This window comes from Gallinula chloropus (assembly GCF_964237585.1).
Source record: "Gallinula chloropus genome assembly, chromosome: 4".
Classification (NCBI taxonomy): Eukaryota; Metazoa; Chordata; class Aves; order Gruiformes; family Rallidae; genus Gallinula; species Gallinula chloropus.
Genome location: NC_140088.1, coordinates 26,699,163 through 26,720,880, shown reverse-complemented (window position 1 = coordinate 26,720,880; position 21,718 = coordinate 26,699,163). Strand labels below are relative to the sequence as shown.

At 43.6% G+C, this 21,718-nt stretch overlaps 1 protein-coding gene across 1 annotated transcript in view; it reads right to left on the bottom strand.

The window, feature by feature from the left end:
- RRAS2 (RAS related 2) overlaps nt 1-21,444 on the bottom strand; it is a 44,488-nt gene extending 23,044 nt beyond the window's left edge. The window contains exon 1 of the mRNA XM_084262845.1: nt 21,273-21,444. Coding sequence (XP_084118971.1) covers nt 21,273-21,377 — 105 coding nt within the window. The 5' untranslated portion in view covers nt 21,378-21,444. The remainder of the gene's footprint in view (nt 1-21,272) is intronic.
- Nucleotides 21,445-21,718: the final 274 nt, after the last annotated feature.

The window sequence follows — 21,718 nt, the reverse complement described above, 5'->3', positions numbered from 1 at the left end:
GAACCTTTAAAGTACACTGAAGTTGCAAATCAATTGCTTGTTAACTTAGACTTTTCAAGATGGTCCAGCCTAGGTTATGGATATTTGGACACATACAGTTACAGCTATGCAGTAAGAAGTACTTCTAGCCCAAACCAAGTAGTAAAACTAAGCCTTGCTTCAGTAACTCCAGTACACCTTTAGTAATGTTAGCTGTTACTACACGTTTAAAGTACCTCACAATGTTTGAGCCCTAGGACTACACAGGAAGCTATGGTAAAACATTTCTGAAGTTAATACCTTTCTTATACTGAAAGTAGCAAGCAGAAGTTTGACTTGTGTGGTAAAAACCTTTACCTAGCTTTACTATTACATTTCAGTTCTCTATGATGCCCGATGCTATTGTCAGTTCTGTAGGCCTGTAATAGCATGGGAGCAGATGAGGATTTGGATCACAGTTCAGCAGAAAGATTCCAGGTAGAAAGCCTGAGAAAGGTAAGTTTTCCACACTCTTCCTCTTAAAACATTTAACACAGAGATACAGCCAGGTTGGATGGGGCTTTGGGCAACCTGGTCTGGTGGAGGGTGCCCCTGCCCATGGCAGGGGGCTAGAACCACGTTATCTTTAAGGTCCCTTCCAAACCAAACCATCCTGTGATTCTATGATGTTAACTAGCCCATTAAACCCAGAGCCACAGCTTTCCAGAACAACTCAAGTTAGGATTAAATATTTGTAGGCTAGTATTTCACAATACAATTGAAGCACATTAGCGACTTCCTGCCGGTGGAAGAGGGAAGTTTTGTCATCCCATCTCCTGACCTTCTGCCACAGTTCCCTGCTGCCTGCAGCAGCACACTCAGGACACCAGACAGCTCAAGCTGCTAACTAAATCCCCCTGTCCAACTGCAACCACCTTTAAATATCCATAAACTTAAGAAAAGCTCACAGCATATCACTACAGGATGTCCCCTCCCTTTTTTACTTTATACATATGTATATGTATATATAAACAAATTCTATAGAAGTGCCAAAGCAGGATTTGAAACAAAGGAGTAAAAACTTCTAGAAGTTATCATAACATTTGTTCTAAGAGACACAGAATCATAGTACATACGTAATTAAAAGTTAATACAACTCTTTCAGAGCCAGTAAGACACCTCATTAATACTATGAGATCACTGTATTCATAGATAGCAATATACTAGTTCCTGTTCTGTCGGGGTTTTTTTCCTGTTGCCACAGTTAATCCCATAGAATTGTTGAACACCAGCCTGGACAACATCCAACATGAAAACATTCAGTTTCATTAGTGAAGTCTAGGGTCCTTTACTTTTAAAGTTTTATTTACTGAATTATCATTAGAGGGTAATTATAAAAAAACCCCTACAAAATAGCACAATGTGTCAGAAGACAAGCACAGTTCTAATAGCTGTTATGTATTTATCTAAGTCCAACCTTATGGCCTGAGACTAGACTGTCTAGACTCATTTTGCAGACTTATATTATAATCTTTAAGTTTTGAAGTGCCACAATCAGAAGTGCCAACAATGCCTAAGTGGCAGTTATGTTATTTAGCCATATATTTTCACTAGTAATTATTAGCCTTTCCCAAAACCCTCATCCAGTTAGGTCCGAGTCATGAAAATTTTAAGTTATAGTGAAATAATTTGTTGCCTACTTATGAAATATTGGCAAAAATCAATTAAAATGAAAACACACCCTTTTCTAAGGGGAAGCTGCCTAGTATCTGAACAGCTTGCAAGTACCAAGCTATCAGCAAAAAGTTCACACTAGAAATGCTACATGGTGGTAACAGACTAAATATGCACTTTTAACACAGCAGGTCCTTAAGTTTTCCTGACACCACATCAGACCCTGTATGAAAGCCATGCCAAAAGGTGGGTGATGGACTTGTCACACACAAGCCCCACACCACAGTCCCATCCACTGTGGCAGCTCAGCAGTCCAACCTGTCACGTCCAACACCAGGTATATTTCTGCACATCCGTTATCAGCCATCACACTATATTTTAAGATGCAAATGTGTTTTCTGCCTCCCAAACAATTTCGCAGAAGCATTGTGGCTAAGCAGTAAAACCTCAGATAGGGGGAGAATTTGTACCGGTCAACAAGTGCTTCTTCCACATGACCTGTACTATCAGATTCGGCAGTTCCTGGCAGGGACAGCGCATGGGCTCCCACAGGGACCACAAAGGAGAGCAAAGCACAGATGGTGCCAATCACTCCCGAGTCCAGCAATAAACTCAGCAGCCTTAATGTCCCCTCTGCAAAGGAAATTTTTTCACGAGATTGACATTTCAGCATCAGGATTAACCCAGACACCTCAAAAAGTACTCATAACCTCAGTTCGGTGTTCAGAGACAAACAGTTAAAAGCTTAAGAGTATTTTTTTCCTTGTCTCTAGCCTACGGTGTCAGGTTAACCAGCCTAATTGTGAGAGTGAAAAGAAGGGAAGGAGATCTCTTCCCAGGTAGGGCAGGCTGTGTAGGCCTTTTCACATTAGGAACAGCGTGTTCAGATCTTCCCAGCACACAAGCAATCCTTTTGTTTTATTCAACTGCTTGGGCACAGCATTAGACAGATCTGATCCTGACAGAGGAGACTAAAAAGAGAACAGACTCATTGAATCAAGAGAGGGAGATTCTCCCCCATCTCAGCAGTGAGATACCCGACACATTTCAGTGATGCAGGCTGACCTGAAATCACCATGAGGCACCATGTCTGCTGAAAAGCACAAGTACTTTAAACACAGGCTAGTCTCAAGAACATAGACCCTAGTGTTTCTTAAGCAGTGGTTCAAGTTAATACCACTATTTTTAAAAACTCCAAGTTTCTCTAAGAATAGAAGATCAGAAAACCAACATGTAAAGTTCAAGGAACTTTCAGTGTGGACTTGTGAACTGAAACGAAGCTTCAGCTGCACAAATCACTTGGAAAAAAAGTAACATTATTTTCCATCAGAGATACCAGGAGAATACAACACTCCTCTTTCCAGCCTTATCAGTGCTTGCAGAGAAGTTAAGGCTTAATGTCCTTGGAGAAAGTCTTCATAGCCTCTTACTACAAGCAGCAGCTGATTTCAAGATCAAAGGTTATTATTACTCCTTCATATCTGACAGAGTGTAATTCTGACTGGTTTTCTCATCAATTTGGTACACTGCAGTACAGTGTGCAAAGACTATTTACAATAGGATATTCAGCATTTCTTTTCAAACCTTTCAGAAGCAGAGCCACACACATTGGAACTTTTACATCAGAGACAGCTAGCTTAAGTTCCTAGAAGAAATCAAGGGGTAACAGAAAAATGTGTCCTAAAGAGAAATAAAAACAACAAGCAGAAATCCCCAAACCACCAGACTCACAGTTGGGAAGACTGAAAAGTTCCTGTTCCACAGGTCTCTGTCCCACAAGCGAACCCACACACACCACCCTGCAGTCCCCTCAGGGCCCAGGCTTTGTTTCTCTTTGAGGCCTGTGCCCGTGCCTGCACTACACTTAGATCTGTACCTTGGTGGCACAAAGTTGCTCAGAATCAGTGAATTCACAGGAATGGCACCTGAAGCCAAACATGCAGCCTTAGATCTTCTGTGTACTTCACCGCCAATCCACACTTGCTGATGCTTAGCTCATGAGTACCAAACTAAGCGTTACCTATGTTACCCAAATCATTTTTGCAGCATGCACAGAGTCATATAAACGTCAGAATCACACGACAAGCCAGGACAGATGCCTTCCTGGCAGAGGATGCTCAGACAGCACTTCCTTTTGTTCCACGAGGCCGGCGGCCGCATGCCGGCACACCTCAAACCAAATCATTCCCAACAGGAACATTTACAAGGCAGGTTGACAAAGTCAATTCCTGAGTGGCCTCACCCTCCCACTTAAAGACTCTAAAAGCACAACACAACCAATATTGTTGCAACTTACATATGGGGAAATGTGTACAGACTCAAATTCCAAGAACCAGAAACTATGGAGTGGTTTTACAGTTGCTAATCCTGACACATGAGCAAGATTTCCTAGCACACAACTTGTTATGAGCACCATCTTCATAAAGTTTGCTTGGTAGCTGATCTATGGGGAAAAACAATTCTGGGGTGTTAGGGTCTCTTCATCCTAAAGCCCCAGAAATAAGCAGAATTCAATTGCTCTTAAGCAGTGACAGTTAATCTCGTTGCTGAGGCTGAAAAGCCAAAAGAGTGTCAAATGGAAACATGTTTATGTTCTCAAAATTTATGAAAAATGCTTTTGCCTTCAGTATTCAGTCTACATATTTAAGTAAGCATCAATTTCCATCTAAAAAAAGCATATTTACCAGCAAAACATTTGCTTATACTAAAACCAACCACATTGTTTCTTCCCCTTCATCTCTGCACCTGCAGGTGTAGTACCACTCTTAGTCAGCATCACCCCAACTCATAGGGCAGGGAAGCACGTAAGAAACTCAGAGGGAGTTTGCTTTTTGCTTGGCATTATCGCAGACACCATGTGGAATAGAAAATACAGGAATAACCAATGTTATTAATGCCATAGGTGTTAAATGATGTTAGAAAAGTATTTCATATGACCTCTGAGCTAGAGGACCTAAGCAGTTATGTGGTAATCCTGCCTTCTACCGAATGTACTATTTTAAGAGCATGGACTGTTTTACCTCAGTGAGAATACAATTACCCCCAAACCAAGTGTTGTTTTAACTATGGGCAAAAAAATTAAACACATGTCCTGTAAGGCACCATCTTCATTAGATTAAAAGAACCCCAGCGACAGCCTGCTGAAGACAAGCGTTAGCAGACTGGTTCTCTCATGTTTATGGTCTGCCTCTTGGTACATCAGGCCACAAACTACAGTTTCATGCATAAACACCTACTTTCAAACTACAAAAAGCCACATCTATTGCGAACCACATCAAGAAACTGCAAGCAAACATTCAGCTGAGGTGCAACATAATCAAATGCTGCTCAGAGTCAACAAATGTTTTTACTGTATGGCCATGTATGGTAGCACTAAAGGCGGCAAATTAAAGAGCGGAGCAGTTTTACACCAAACAGCATCACTTCCCATGGTGGAGCTGATTTTAAGTAACAGATAAAACACAACACAATTTGCATTAAATACTACATCCACAGACAATGCCTTGTTGTTTAAGGAACTCATGGTTTGAGCCGAAGTATTTGCTAGAGCCATGTGATATTTTAGGATCACTGGAAAGTCTAGTATTTTCATCTAACACACTCCTAAGCAGCGTGCTAGAGGAGGTCCCAAAGCACATCTTTACCTAAGGGGAAGATGGATCAAACAGACCAAACGTTGTAGACAGCCTCATTCAGAAGCACACAAACTGCTAGAAGGAAAGAGTTTTATTTTCTCTCAAGAACTAGGTGCTCAGGCAAGACCTGAGCTCTCCAGGTAAGTTTTTCTCATGAAACTATGGGTGTTGCAACTGCTTGTTGGAAGCACAAGTGCTCCAAAAATTAACCTAGCCACACATGATAGCACAGCACAGACTCTCCACTCTATTTCTGTCAAGCACCACTGTGCTTACAAGCTTTAGCTAAGTAACTAGCTAACAAATTCATCCAGCAAATACAGCTTTATCATCAAAATGCTACTTCTCCAGCAGAGCAGCAAACTCTTTGGGGGCTATCAAATGAATTTACTGAACTTAAGACCATTGTGAGCACACATATCCCCATAAAAACTAAGAACAGTCATCCTCTTTGCATTTCCTCCTTGCTCCTCACCTACCTTTCGCATTAAAAACATCTCAGAGGAACCATCTGACCTGCAGAGACACAAACCTTTCAAGGAGGTTATTTCTGGTACTGTCTTTGCTGGTGTCCCAGTCTGCTTAGCAGACTGCCCCCCAGCCAAAGGTCTTTCCTTTCTGCTGATGGCAGCTTATTCTTTCATACATTTTGCTTTAGGAAAATGCCCTGTCACCACTAGAAGAGGACAGAAGCACCACCAGCCTACCTGTGACAGATCTCAATTCAATTCAGTTAAGCAAAATATTTTCCCCACCTCATCCCTTTTGCAACACTGTAACTTTCTATGTTTATTTAGAACAGCATTCAGCCAGCTTGCTGCTGCCATTTCTTCTCAAAAGGAGCACAGCTAAACCTTGGAGCCACCCACATAGGTCCAGGCAAACCTTCAAGGACAGCTCTTCACCAAGCTTCACTTGAAGACATTCAATTATTCTTCCCCCTTCCTGGCGCTCTGGTTTTGAATAAAACATAACATTGTATATTAGCAGGCTTCCAAGTTGTAAAGGAAAACAAGGGATGCATATCACTATAAATTTAAAGCTTTACTGATTCTATTGCACCATTTTGACCAGTTCATCATCCCATCCTCAAGACTGACAGGCTACTGAATTTCAAGCTCGTTAATAAGCATGAACTTAAAAACTAAGGGTTCAAATTCAGACAGTTCAGTTTAGTAACAGCCTACAGTCAAGATTTGCTCTGGGGGTTTCCAGCAAGGTGATTTCCCTCCTGTCCCCTGTGTTCTCATTCTTGCACAGAATTTACATGAATTCTCAAATAAACTTGTTTTCTAAACTTGCAGGCTGCCACGAACCTGCCCAGAGCAGAGAGCACATGAGCTACTTAATTTGCATTACAGGATACATGCAGACTTCTTTATATAATATTCCTTTACAGACATCAGTTGAGGAGAAAAGCATCACTATCGGGAAAACACAGGTGCACATCATATGAATATAGCATCAGTAAACACATTATTGGTCATGAAAAGCATCGGTAAACATTGCCTAAAGTACATAAAAGTACAATCAAAGCCAGGAAGGCCAAGAGCTGATAAAAAACCCCACCAACTCGATCACATTAGTTGTATTTCAACACTTAGGACAAGCTGGTTCCATTACCTGCCCCTCTCTCTCTGATTTTAGGATTAACAGCTTATAGCAAATCTTCAATGAAGCCAGAATGTTCTTCAGGACAGTCTGAGAACCATCGCTGCCACAGAAGCAACTTGGTACTTTATTCACCACTAAGATATTTTGCTTTTATAAGATATTTTGCTTTTAAAGTTACTCACACCAATATTCTTGCAGCAGGTAGCAAGCTCAGAAAAGAGGGTACTACTATGAATCCAACAAATAGCAGAAGAGTTACTAGATTTCTACACAGGCCAGTGACTTACAAGGAAGACACTTTTTGTTTATCATCTTAACATGACAACTTGCACTATCAAATGACATAATTGGCTACACTACACTAGTTCACAGCCTTTCAGCTTGACAAGTCTCCTAAGACTTTGCAGGAGGGAGCTGTTACTCCCAAAAATGTCACCTTGCTGCTCTTAGCTGCCTTTTGGACCCCTCCAAAGCAATCCATCCCTTCCCCACCTCATTCCTGGGGGCCATAACCCAAGCAGAGGCTGATGCTACACACAGAAGGCACAGCAACAGAATTTGCAACCCCATGCAAAGTGTAAAAAGAAAGGAGGCAACATGAAATAAAGCAATTTTAAAATCCCCAGACGAAACCCTTAGAAACAGACAAAAAATTTTTGAGTTCTCTCTCTCTCTGAGCAAGTTCACAGAGATAGAAACTGAGCAGATAATAAATGAATTACCCGAGTCCAATTCCTAACACATACAGAACTGAGAACCTTGTTCTAGTCAATGCACACTGTAGCCCTCTGGTACTCTTAACAGCAGCACTTGGAAAAACTGGCTTTATAGTACACCTAGCAGGGCAGACTGCTTAAAACTTGTACTGAAGGAAAGAAAATACTCCTTCACCTACAAGCACTCTTTCTCTTCTAGAAAATAATCTATACAGCATCTTCTAAACTCAAATTCCAATGTACAGTGATCTTCCCTGGTCTGACAGGCACACACGATAAAGCATGACTTCAAATAAATGGAGAAAATCATTATTTGATTGCTTTCTTAAGCAAAGAACTTAGGCAAACATTTTGCTTAAAGGTGTAAAGAGGTAGCAGTACAATAGGTATAGAGAGGTAGCAGTACAATGAACGCTACCTGTTTAAAACATGAGCAGAGTGTGCAAAGACCTTCCATTTGCTTACTGTCAGAAGGTGGTTTTAGAGCATACAGCGTTTGATCAGATGGGTGGGGGTTTTTTGTTGTTTTAATTATTTAAAAAAAGAAAACCCAAAACACACAACCCTACTGCTATTTCCGCTCCCATATTATATACCCTAGTCTGTGGTAAGGGCATTCAGTGAAGAAAACAGAGAGCGTGGAATGCACAGGCAAAGCTGCGCTCTGCACCCAAACCACACGAAAGTACATTAGCCTCACTCCTTTTCAGAGATCAGAAACAGGTTCTTCAACTTCATCGCACTTAGAATAATGGGCTCTTCAGTGTTGTTCAGATTTCCAAAAACAACAAAGTCTCTGGACAGGCAGTACATCAGTGTGACAAGCAGGAGCCCTTCAGTGCACCTTTTCTTGTGGGTTAACTGGCATGAAGTGTGAGCGTACCTCCGAGCACAACGTTACCACCACCCAGCTCGGGCAGCTTTTACCACGCAACAAAGCTCTTCTTGCAGGGAAAGGTTAGATGCTACCAGTTAAAGGCAGTAGTTTATCTTTTGAGCTTTCTTCCAGCATTAGGGTGTACATTGAAGTAATTCCTAAGTTTCCTAGACTCAGTCCTTGTGAGTGTGTTAAAAGCAACCTTTCATAACAACCAAAACTCCAAACTGATGAGACAGGCCACATGCACTACAAACTCGAACAGAATCAAAACCATGCTCACCTGTTTATTTTGGGGTTTTGGGTTGGGGTTTTTTTGTTGTTGTTTTTTTTGTTTTGGTTTTGTTTTTTTTGAGAAAGCAAGCAGAGTGGTAACAAAGTCCTCTTCAAATATGTTTCAGCACTGACATCCTACATGCTTCCAGACCCTGAAAACCTAATGACAAATCTAGGGACATTTTCCTATGAATTGCTATGGTAGCCCACTGCTACCCAAGCACTTAAAAACACTAGTGTGGAAGCTGACAAAAAGTCAGTCCTCCAGCTTGGAGGTGCTTTATGAGCAATAACAGAACTAAATCACATGAGGTTTTACCCAGGGGAATCAAGTAGCACAAGTGCCTTTCACTACTACACTTCACATATTCTCTAGATTTAGGAGAGATCAGATGCATCGGAATCCATTCGAGAAAGAAACTACAGAAAGATCATAAATACCTAGCTGGACAGCATCAGTCAATCACAGTACCACCTCACGCTAACTACCAGCAGCGGGGAAGACCTGAGATACTTTTCAATGTCTCAGGCTACCCAAACTGGCATGGAAGTACTCATGTATAAAATAGCTATAGCTAAAGCACACGCGCCGCAGGAAGCATTAAGTTTTACGCTGTTCAGCTGTTAGCAAACTCCGTCTCAATTATCTAGTCTGAAGCAAGTGGCTGCAGCTTAAATTATTCATCTTCTGCAATCACCCTGAACAAATTCTTCCAGATCACCACCTTCCCTCACGCAGGGAGGCTGCCAGCATCTTTTTCATGAGATCACATCAAGAGATGCAGGGCTTTTGTTCATTTTCTGCAGAATATTTATAAATTGGATAGATGCACAGAACATGGAAAGTTTCAAGGTGCTGTTTTAGGTCTTAAACTAGAAAAATCCCAAACTCTCAAACCTTGAGCAAAATCCCTAATGCAGTGGTATTTTAAAACCTCAGGTCCCAATTCCACTGAACAGACATCCAGTCAGCCCAGATCAGATTATTTTCAAATTCTGCTCAAAGTGAACAATGCTATTATCGGTTTCCTTTTTTGGGAGAAGACTTGTGGTGTGACAGTCAAAACATTCAAGTCCTCCCACAAAACAAGTCAAAGCAGCTATGGAGGAGCGGAAGCCGCTATTAAAAATGTGTGGAATGTAACCTACTTGGAAGAAGGCAAATAATATTGGGACAAGGAAGTCGACTACTTCAGATGTGAGGCTCTCTTCCCCTGCAGTCCCGCCAACACACATACCAACTAATTTCAAATTTATAAATATTAGCAAATTTCAACATTTGTAGAATACATATGGCTAAAAATTAGCTTCACAGACAAAATCAGTATCATATCCTTCAGTTACCTTATACAGTCTGTATCCATTCTAATGGGTGCAAAAAATTCCAGATAGCAAAAGGAAAAAAGCATCTTTACTTCAATAGCTAAGCTTTGAAGCATTTTCTTTAGATTCAAAGCAGTTGGGGTGTAGGCATCAATATGTTTGAGTGTACCTTTCCAGCAAGGGAGAAACAAAACTGAAATTCTATAGGAGACAAAACATTTTCTGTAGTTAGTAGATTGAAGCCACAGATACAGGAATTAAGAAATTTTACAGACTTTAAACATCCTTGTTAAAAGTCACTCAACTTTAAAATGCCCCTGCACGCTAGGCAGTGCTCTCAGAACTAATACCCAAGAGGATCAAAGAGCTAAGCCACTGACAGGCAGTAAACCAACTTTTAGCCTTCACAGTCAGAGATGCACAGGCACCTACAGCAGCTAGACTAGTCAGAAGGCCACAATAGCTTGAAGCCTCAGAGCCACCTTGCCATTTCCAGCTAAGCACAAAAGAAATGAAGCCTCTTGCTCCATTAGCTGATCTGACAGTCCAAAGTCAGAGACTTTACCTGAACGTCCTGTTATCGGATAACAGGACTCACTCAGCAGTGTTACAGACAGAGGGCATTTTGCAACTCTTCTTGTGGTTGGTCTACACACCAAGAGCAACCACTTGCAAGTTTCATTCTCCATCTTGAACAGAGCTGGAACAGGTTACCTTCCCTTGTTGCACAAGGCTTCATGTAGTTATACACAGGTCTTCTGTGCTGGTTACCCCACTACAGAAGTTGCTGCCTGTGCCATCCCTCCCCCAGCTCTTCCTGCTCACAGGGCTCAGCTACGACAGTCCACGTTACCTGCATGGAGTTTTACCCGGGCTTTTGTGATCCTTTTTACAGCATCCACCCCAACGGTTCAAGCAGTGCAACAGCAAGTTGTGAACGGCCTGTTAGAAGCAGAAGCAACTTAAGCTATTTTTACTATCAAAGACATGTCTTTCTGTTACATTTAATGCTAAAATCATGCTCAAAAAGTTAGTGACCTGCCCTATTCCTTCTGATGATTTCTTGATGATTCTGGAGTGCCTCCAGATGATTAATCCTCCAATAATCTAGGTATGGTAGGCAGTTCAGATGTTTAGTTAAAGCTCTCAGCTTGTTTGATTGCTGCAATAAAGTTTTGCACATCAGCAGTCAGTAGTATAAAGTAATATTGCACTGAAATCCAGAGCAGTAGTTAATCCATACACAAGACTGTACAGTGATTTAGTGTACCTTTTCCCTTAGTTGATGGGAAGAGGCTTCTGGACTTGAAAGAGCTAGAAGCACAAGCAACCAAACCAAAGCCAAGCAGTAACAGCAGCGTTGGTTGGTGACAGCCTGTTCAGAGACAGCATTAACAGTAGTAAGGCAGGATGTTCAAAGTAGCTGAGTGCCACAGGCAGAACGCTTCCTTTCTAGAAACAGACAGCCCACCACGTACACACCCCTACCCCTGCTACAGAGACAGACATGTATTTCCATAGTTTACTCCCAGGCAGCAAGGCAATACACCTTTGGCTCAACTGCAGACCTGTTTTACCTTGTTTATGTGCTGAGGAAGATTTTGGCCTTACAGGTTTACTTTCAAACTTGAGGGTCTGAGAATTGTTTATCATGGCATACAACACAGCAACAAGGTCTACCAAATTCACTGCAGCACTAGGGGAGTGCTGCTGCGCACAGCAGCACTGTCTCCACCCATAGCTTTTTGATACCCGGAGCATTATCTCAAATTTGAGAACTCCCAGCAGGGAGGAGAAACATCAGTTAAAGGAAAGTCAAAGCAGGGGAAATCAAAATGATACAGCACATGTATTTCCATCTTGGAAATCTCTGTCAGGACACGTGGTCAAGACTCACATAACATTGTTTGCGGTCTGGGGGGAGGCAGGCGAATAAGATGCAAGGGCAAGGATAGTGCTTTTCTGAAGGACTTCAAAGACAAACTGATAGAAAAAATCCTAAAGAGCAACTGAAACTGCAAGACAGAGTTAACTCCATAACTCCATTCTTAGTAATACTGGGTCATCCAAAGCCAGAATCCTTTACTTTATCAGGCTTTGCTAACAAAGGTTTTTTAGTGAAAAGTCTTCAGAGGAAAACATTTTACACATTTTTAACAGTATCTTTGTCAGTAGTACTGTTGGTTGCACGTATACAAGTGTATTATCAAGAACTGCTTTTTATCCATTATATAGGAACTTCATAAAAAGATAAACACAGAAATACTATTAGAAAAATGCAACTTAGAAACCCCCAACCTCAAGCACTATGTATTACTGTAATTCCACTTACTTCCCTTACAGAGAGTAAGTCTAATAACAGAAGAAATGTAGCAGATCTCTTTCCACCCCAACAGTGTCAGATTTTTCACACAGATTCATCACAAGCATCCTACCATTTAATGGTCTGCTTGCCACATAAGCAGCAAAATTTTCAGATTTGCATGCAGGTTTATATCTGTTTAAATGAGAAATACTGAAGATGCTCTGTGATATAAGCTGAGCAAGTTAGTCCTGTCAGAAAAAAACTCACAAGAGTAACTGTAATGATTTTAAAATTTCTCCTTTTCCAAGCAAATATAACTAGTGACTCATTATATTACAGAACATTCAGAACAGGACTGGAAAAATAATTTGCTTGGAAGTTGTATGGAAGCTCAAGTTTATTTTCTGGCTTAGAAGAGTAAAGTGACACACATGGTAGTTATGAATATGTGTACTTAATATGCTGAGAAGTAATACTTCTTATAGGTCTTCTGCATTAAAAAAAATCTTTGTAGAATATTTTGGTTATCAGCATTACACTAATTTTTTTCTTAAACTAGCATTTTTGTGTGTCGATGCCAACATCTCGTTAATTATTAACGTCCACTGGTCCTAGCAGCTAGTACTTTCTGCTACCTTTAATAGCACCCTTCTGCACACATTCCTACTGTCTGAACTCACTCCTATCTAGATTCACCAGAAACCAGAGTTTATTCTCAGGACACGGCTGAGAAGCTGGTGCAGGTCTGGTTAAACAAGCACAACTGCCAGACGAAGTTGTTTGCAGAGCTGCAGAGGGAACCAGATGGGGTAACCGATCCTGGGTAAAAACATTCCCTGGTTATTTTTAACTTTGATCACTCCTGAAGTTTCAGTGAACTGGATGGAGTAAATAGCTATAGAGGTAAATTGCTGTGGCAGCACAGGGACCTGTTGAGCATTTTTCCTCACTGGTAGTACTAGCTCATGAAATTAAGCCTTCACCTACAGCAAAGCCCTGTTCCTTCAGGCTTGAAGAGCAAAATCACTTCCCTAGCCCTATGCCTTCCCTCTGGCCATCCTTTCCAAAAAGCAAACACATGATCAACTTGTGCTCACTCTGAAAGCCCTTCAACTCCTCCAGCTGCACCAGAACGCCGCTCTAACTTGCAGGAGCTTCAGCACAGCCAAAGTCAGCCATTGCCTTCCCCTGCAGTCTTGGGGAGCTCTGCACAAGCCCCTGGAAATGCATCTTCTCCTTTTCACCCCTTTGTGAGCTTTTGTGTGAGCATGTCTGTACACCACAGAACTTAATCATCCAGCACGATCTCCATCCGTAAGCAGAGCTCACCACACTTCTCCATGTAACTAGAGAAGTGAACTTCAGTTTTCCTCAATACCCACCACCCCCCACCCAGGTTTGAGACTGTGTATACTTAAGGACATCAAAGTGCAAATTCTCCAGCCTTTCCCTTTCCAGTGGCAGATAAGAAACCCTGACCCCACTTTAATGACAGGCAGCAGTTGTGCACAATGCTTCATTAGTTGCACGATCAAGCACTTCACATGTGAATGCGTGCCCTCTAACTTATCCCTGAACAGCTCCATGCACTGCATTCCAGACAGCCCTCCTGGAAGTAGCCTAGTAAAAACAAGCAATCTATAAACAAAAAAAAATAAAGGGATTCCTCATGGGAGTTCCATCTAGAAGCAGTGCTACGTAGCAGGCAGCTTATACACTGAGATGTGGCTAGCTGAAGTACATGCATGGTATGTTGTCAGACAAGAGTAAGAAAAGACAAGGCAAACAGATTATGTAAACATCCTTTTTGTCTGCTATCTGCTCCAAGTCATTAAGTTATAAAGAGAGGAAAAAATATTTTATAGTACTAAAATAGGTACTAAAAAAGAAAGTGGCTTACAGGCTATCCTGAACCCAAGCTACAACCACACTTAAGCTGTGAGACAGGACACAAAACCACCAAAGAAAGGTAAAGAATACAGAAAAAAGATAAATTGTTCTTGATCACAGAGCATAGCTCTCTTAGTACAGAAAGACAGAGTTCAAGACAAACAGGGCCTCACTCATTGCTCAGACAGAAACCATTCACCTGGGATCCCGTTCAACTCTCTAAATTTGTAGCAACAGGCTACTGCTACTGTCAGCATTTCCAGCAAAGCTCCAATGAACTCTGTAAGGCAAGCCACTGGCCAGTCAAACTCTGCCTACTGACACTGTTTACGATTAAGCTTTACAATCTGGATCCCATTCACTCTATCCCTTTCATCAGAAATCTGTCTTGGTTGATCAAAGTTGCATCCAAAAATCTTTGGACATATTATATGAAAAACATATAGTCAATTTATTTTTTCTTTAAAAAGGAGCAATTACAGCTGTAATTTCAGTTTTGATGCTGGCATTATTATAAATGCGTTCTATTTCAAGAAGCATGCAAGTACTGCATTTACCTGGATGTCACATTTTCCTTTAGCAGTGCTTATGGCAGTAACTGAAGACAAGACTACCAACCAAACCAGTAGAGTTCAGCCACCTGAATCGTCAAACCCAACGGCAAAATTATCCACTTGTGTCACCCCAGTCTAGACCCAAAGAGTGACTCATTTAGGAAGGTCTACAAAAGACCTAGCTTCCTACCAGCTAGCCAGAAGACTGTTACCCGAATAACAGCTTCATGAAGTGAAATGTATGTCAAAGAGCTCAGTCACAACATTTTCAGTGCTGGTAACACTTTCGGTAAAAGCAGACAGGTTGCATAAGGTATATAAACATGAGCTGTCCAGGTCCCTCAAAGTTCTCTCAATATAAGGGCTCTACTTAGAAAAGCCATCCTTTACCACCACTACTGAATACTGGAATTCAGAGCTCCAGCCAAAACCAGGAGCCTCTCCCTCTAGCACGGGAAGGAGGAACGGGGCTACGTGCCAGCGGCTGCCTATTCATCCCCAAGTGCAAAGGGCATGCCGGCCAATAAAATCCAGGAAGCTGTGCCAGTACTCCTTGTGCAAGTGGCAGCAGAATACAACCTGATAACCAAAAGGTACGTCAATATTTACTTGGTCTATAGGCAACTGCTGTGAGGGGTTAACACATGGAAAGGTGCTTTCTGACTGCAGCATGGTTTAAGTTCTCTCAGAGGAATTTCGCTCTGGGAAAAGGACTGTAAATGCCTCAAAACCAAAATGATCAGCATATCAAAATTTAAGCATTGCTGCAAATTTACGCCAGCTTTTGAACCAAGCTCAGGTCTACCCTGTAAGTATGTAATACACAGCAGCCCCGATGGCTAAATGCCTTTGCATTATACTCTTGCTAGCTACACCAGACCACTAACATGCAAACCAACACCTACCTGCAAGTTAAGCCTGAAGCCATCTACCACCTTTCCCAGGCCGTTGATCTAAAGCTAAACCGAGCGAGACAAATCTTTTGTTTGTTAGCAGTGCTCTAGGAAGCAAGGAGCCCAGCAGTTCGTGTTTCACACGAAGTGCAACAACCTGCATCACAAGTGCTTCGTTTTGATGGGGATTTGCATTTCCCACCTTTAACCTCCAATAGATGCCAAAGATCAGTTGCTCTCTCCTAAACTCTATTTTGTCACCTTGCTTTTACACCGCACTACTCACCGTGAGAAGGCCCCACGCTTTATCAAAATGTAAGCATACCAGTCCCCACGTAGCCCTGCATGAATCTGCAGCCTGGAATTCATGGCATTTTATTCCTTTGACTTTCTTTTGCTCTCACTTTAAGGCCTTATTTTTTTTTTTTTTTTTTTGGTGACAGTCAGCAACAGTTCCTCAGAATACCCAGAAGCTGTGGGGGGGATTTGCACATCCCCCCAGCCTAGCATGGCAGAGTGGTACACTAAACACCGGGGTCTGTCAAACATCCAGCACGCCGGCTCCAACACCAGCTGCATTTTCAGTTGTTGCATTTCAATCTGCTTTACTACCCTCTTTTAGAGCTTTACCATAAAATTCAACACAAGCTATTTTCTCACCCAGCAGCTATATCAGGGACAGAAGACACTTTGAGATAACCCACCTTTAGCTTTATTGCTGGTCAATGAGAGCTAACAGTCTTGTTAAAGTAGCAGTTTGGAAAAGGAAAGGAAGAAAAAGAAAAAGAAAAATCTGAACAGCTGCTTACCACCCATCTGCAAGTCATATATGCTTGCTTTCAGACAAGTGTCTGATATTAACATTAAAGTCAACGAATCTACATCCAACTCCTTTTACTCGGTAAAACAGTAAGCACAGCTCCAATCAGAACTTGTTACTGACATTTTAAGAGCAGCAGGAAAAATATTTTATTTTACAAATTTGGCAGTAAGAATGAAGCTTGTAAATACAGTGTGAAGTCAGTAAGCAAACAGAAAGAGACCCCCAAACATTGGACCCCTATATATATGTTATATTACATCAAGTGTTTTAGTAGACTTAAACACATTCATGCATTACCATAGCCAACATTAAGCTGATTGACTAAGTTCAACTCAGCAAGACTGAATTACATCCAGTCCATACCATCTGAAGGTTCTAGAGACATTTATTAACCAAGATGTTCTTGTAAGCCACCAAAGTCTACTCAGTATGCAAAAAATAGACACATCATTGTCACAAAAGAAGAGCTATAGGTTTTTTGAAGAGGATAAACAGTATGGCAGGTATCTTTAACAACTCTGAACAAAGGCATCCTCTACTTTGCAGAGCAGATTTTAAAGAATTAAGACGTTAGTGGCCTTCTTGCTGTATACTGCTAAAAGTAGCTATAACCAGGAAAAAAAACCACCCTCAACATGAAGTAAATGGCAACTGCAGGATGGAAAAAAACCCATGCAGAGGGTGATTAGGTATTTGCTAGGCTGTACTCCCTTTGAGCAAGGAAACCTGAATATTACAAAGGGCTGAGTGAGAAGGGAATGTGGGGTATTCTGTGACAGACCTCTGCATGACAGCTGGAGAAAAGCTATTGTGGCAACAGCTGTGTGCTCTGCACAGCTCATACTCCCAAATACCTCACCCTGCTAAGAGGCCAGTTAACCGCCTGCAACGCATTTTAGAAGTCTTCTGCCTCTTGGGATGCAAGCATGATGGATTATTTGTGTATGTTTTAAATAAGAGAAGGAATGCTTAGTTCTAGCACTGAGAGTTTTACAGAATCCTGTGGTGTAATGGTGAACTATCACTCACTGCTGTCTTGCTGCAGTTTATAGCCACAACAGATCCCATCAACTCTCTACAATTAAAACGTCTTGTCTTCCTGTCTTAACAGTCATGGGCTAAACAGCACTAAATTCATATATCATATCCTGATTTAAAGGAAATGATTTTATATTTCCAGGATGAAATCCTGGCCCACCAACAGAGCAATGCCAAGCTCTGTTTATCTCCCCAAAGGAAGAATTTTGAGGAACACACTGCTCACGTAACAGCCGAAAGCTTTGACCTGACAATCTGTACTCTAAAGTTTCTCCAAGTTGTTCAAAGAACTCCTGAAAAGCCAACACAAGATCACAAGCAGTTATATGCAAGCAACCAGCTACATCTCACATACCATTCCTACTGCACTAATTAGCACAACGATGCCGAACCCAGTATGTGAAAGAGCTTCTATTGTATGACACGGGTTTGTTCACTCTGGCTCCTCACAAAAACATTGTTGTTTCAGCACAGATTGAGGCACAACAACCTCCAGGAACTGATACTCTCCTGCACAGGACACCGTGCCCAGGAGCACTTTACACACCAATCACTGCCATAATAAGAGCCCAACCTCAGCCGCTGCTACTCTTGTAAGAACAAACGCGACCTGTTTCTCCACCAACACCCATGCTGTACACAAATCCTAGAAAGCTGGCAAAAGGAGGACGATGAACTGGTTCTCCCCACATCTTCCCTTACTCTTTTTCTCATTTATTTTCATGTGAAAAAAAAAGCTTTCCCATTTTCAAACATGAATCCTCCTTAGCCTTTCAAAGATAGGGCATAAATCACTGAATGTGCTTCCCCATGATACCCCATCACCATAACAGTTTGGTTTACTGGAAAGGAATCTGCACAACCAAAGTAAAAGCAACAGTGTACCCGAACCCTGATCTACCAAAACCCAAATACTGGATTATAGGAAAACAACACCAAGTATGGAAGTATTTGCTAGTATCAGTAAGAAGAAACTTTCCTTTTTAAGATTCAAAACTGAGCTGTTGACAACTGTATTTTAAACACAAGTAGTAAAGAAGCAAAAGAGCATTTAAATCCTTCACTGACATAGAGATCTGGCGTGTGGCAAGCATGAGTACTATTCCATGTTTTAGTGAAGGCAACTACAAGCTTGTCACTTAACCCTAAAAATATTCCAAAAATGAAGCACGTGACTTGTTTATAATCAATTTTAAAACAATCTGGAGGAGCTTCTACACAGTCTTAAAAAGACAAATAAAGTATTTAGCAATACACTTGTCATACAGAAACTACAGAAGCAGTTGCATGGCATTGCACGCACTTGATAACATCATAACCTTTAAGAGCCAAGAGCTCAGGAAGATACTCTTGGTATCTAACCAAGCCTCATTTCTACGCAGACTGTAAATACCTAGCAAGCACAGAAACAATACAAAACTCTCCTTAAGGCACCTGAGGTTCTGCTCAGGTCTTTTGTTTCCCAGCTATTTATCTTGGTTTTTTTTTTCCAAAGGCTGAATTTTCTGCTAAACATCACTTTGTGGTGGCAAGTGTTTATCTCAAGATAAAGCAGCCAAGAGGGCAAGAAGATGTAGATAACTTAATACAATCTGACAGTAAGTTATTTTGAAAAGTTCACCGTTACAGTGCTGTTCCTTTACCACTCTTTTTCTGCTATTAATTTGAAGAGATCCATATATGTGGTGACAAAGGTTCCTCTTTTGCAGATATTCATTGGAAGTGTCACTCACAGCACTTGAGCCAGAACTTATTTCTATAGGGGTGTAGCTTAAGCTTTTACTTTAAAGAACGAGCTTCTGCCAGCACCCGTATATTGAGGTTACTTACTACTCTGTAGAACCTTATGGCTATTAAAATGGATATACCAAGGCATCATCAAGTGTGAGCTTCACTTTCTTCTCTTCTCTTTAAAACTTTACTAGAAAATACAGTTGTGATGTTACGATTTTTTGTTGGTGGTGGTATTGGTGGTTTTGTGAAGTTAAAATGATCCAAAATCCTTTAATGCAACCAGGGACTCCAGAGATCCATCCAGCAGCATTTTCCAAGACAGCAGTATCTCAGAACTGAACCTAAACTCATCCAGGCTGCACACAGTGAAAGGCATTCTAGACCAGCTTCAGTCAATGACAGAAATTATCTCTGTACACAAGCAATGAGAAATTTAATCCACACAGAGAGGACCATCACCTTCAAACAGAGCAGCGAGTCAGTATCTTACCAGCTATCAGCACGACAAACAAGGTACCTGCTCCACATAGATTTCAATCCCATCTCAAATGTACTGTTTAAACTATTTTCCAAAGAACTAATTCTCCTTAAAGGTTCCTGTACAATAGGGGATCTTCTAAGCATTCAGTTATCCAGTTGGCACCCAGATTTTGAAAGCCTGGCTTTCTACACAGCTCCCAACACCCATGATGCAGAGCTGAAATTCTCCACAGAACAGCGCAGCTAACGAACACGTGGATGTGCACATTAGCGAAGAAAATCCAAAATAAAGAAACAGTCTATTTGCTACCAGATCACCTGTTCTAACAAACCATTATGTGAGAATATCGTTGCCCCGAGCATTAAAGGACAAGTCCGCCTTGCTGTCAAGCAGCCCATTTTAGGGGTTGCCTCTCCTCGGCGGGATTAAGGAGAGCAAACAAAAAGTCATTCTCTCCAGATTTGCTCATCGGCCGTCAGAAATACCAGCAAGGCAAACGCAAGCAGTTGCCTCCTCCTTCCACCATAAACGGAGAGAGGTGGGTTCGTAACGCTGCCCTGCCAGCGGCAGAAACGCCAACAGCAACAGGGCAGAAGAAATAGAGGGGGGACGGCTGCACCCGCGCCAGGGAGGGGAACAGCACCCTCCCACCGACACACGCGCTCTGTACCACCTATTCCATCCTGCGTTTAATTTGTTTTTTCCCTTAAAATGAATTGGGGGGTGGGGAGGAAAGTTCAATTATGTAGAAGTTGCAGCATCACCAGCAAGAGCTCAAGGGGCGGCGGGCGGTCGCCGGCCGGGGCTAGCGCAGCGTGCCCCCGCCCGCAAACCCCTCCGACACCGCGGGGCTGCCGGAGCTACCTTATTGGGTCGGCTCCGGTGGCCCAGACGCAGCCCCGGGGCAGCTATTTCGGAGCCGGACGCCAAGTGTCACTGCTCCCGCGGTCGCGGCTGAGTTACCGCGACTGCCTCTTCCCGGGCGGAGCGCGGAGCCGGACCCCGCCCGCGCCGCCGCCGGGAGGCCGCCGGCCCCAGCGGCCCCGACCACCCGGCACCTCCGGCGCCCCTGCGCGCCCGGCCCGACCCGACCCGGCGCAACCCCACCCCAGCGGCGCCGGAGCCGCGGAGCCCTCCGCCCGGCGGAGGCGCCCGGCGGGCCGGGGACGGCGTTCCGCCCCTTCCCGCCCTCCAGAACCTTCCCGGGGGCTCGCACCGCCCCGGGGCGCCGCAACTCAACCGCCGCCCCGGACCCCTCAAGGTCACGCCGCCGCCGCCACCACCCCGCCCCAGCTTCCCGCTTCCCCGCCCGGCAGCGCGGCGAGACCCGCCGCCGCCGGCCGCGGCGCCTCCGGGAGCTGCCGCCCGCCGCGACAGCCCCGGCTCCCCCCTCCCCCGCGCTACGCGCCGGGCAGCGCCCAGGCCCCGGCGCCGCGGCCAGGCGGACCGGTTCCTACCCCTCAGGCGCCGCGGCCCCTCACCTGGATGAACTGGATGGTGAGCGCCGACTTGCCCACGCCACCGCCGCCCACCACCACCAGCCGGTACTTCTCCTGCCCCGGGCCGTCCCTGCAGCCCGCGGCCATGGGGGAGCCGAGCGGAGCCGATCGCGGCAGCGCCGCCGCCGAGCCCGGCGTCTCTCTCCCTCCCGCTCTCCTCCTCAGCTCGCCGGGGCTGAACAACCCGAGGCCCCGCCGCCCCTGTGCGCCGCCGGCAGCGCCCCGCCGTGCGGTGCGGCAGCACGGATCGGAGGGGAGGGAGCAACACCCGCCCCCACAGCCAGGGCGCCGCGGCTACAAATGGCCGCCGGGGGGCGGGGCCCCGTCATGGCATGGTAATGAGAATATGCATGAGGGGGCGGGGCCTGCCGCTCACCGTCCCGGCGCCGCGCTCCTGCGCCCGGCCCGGCCCGGCCCGGCGGCGGGGC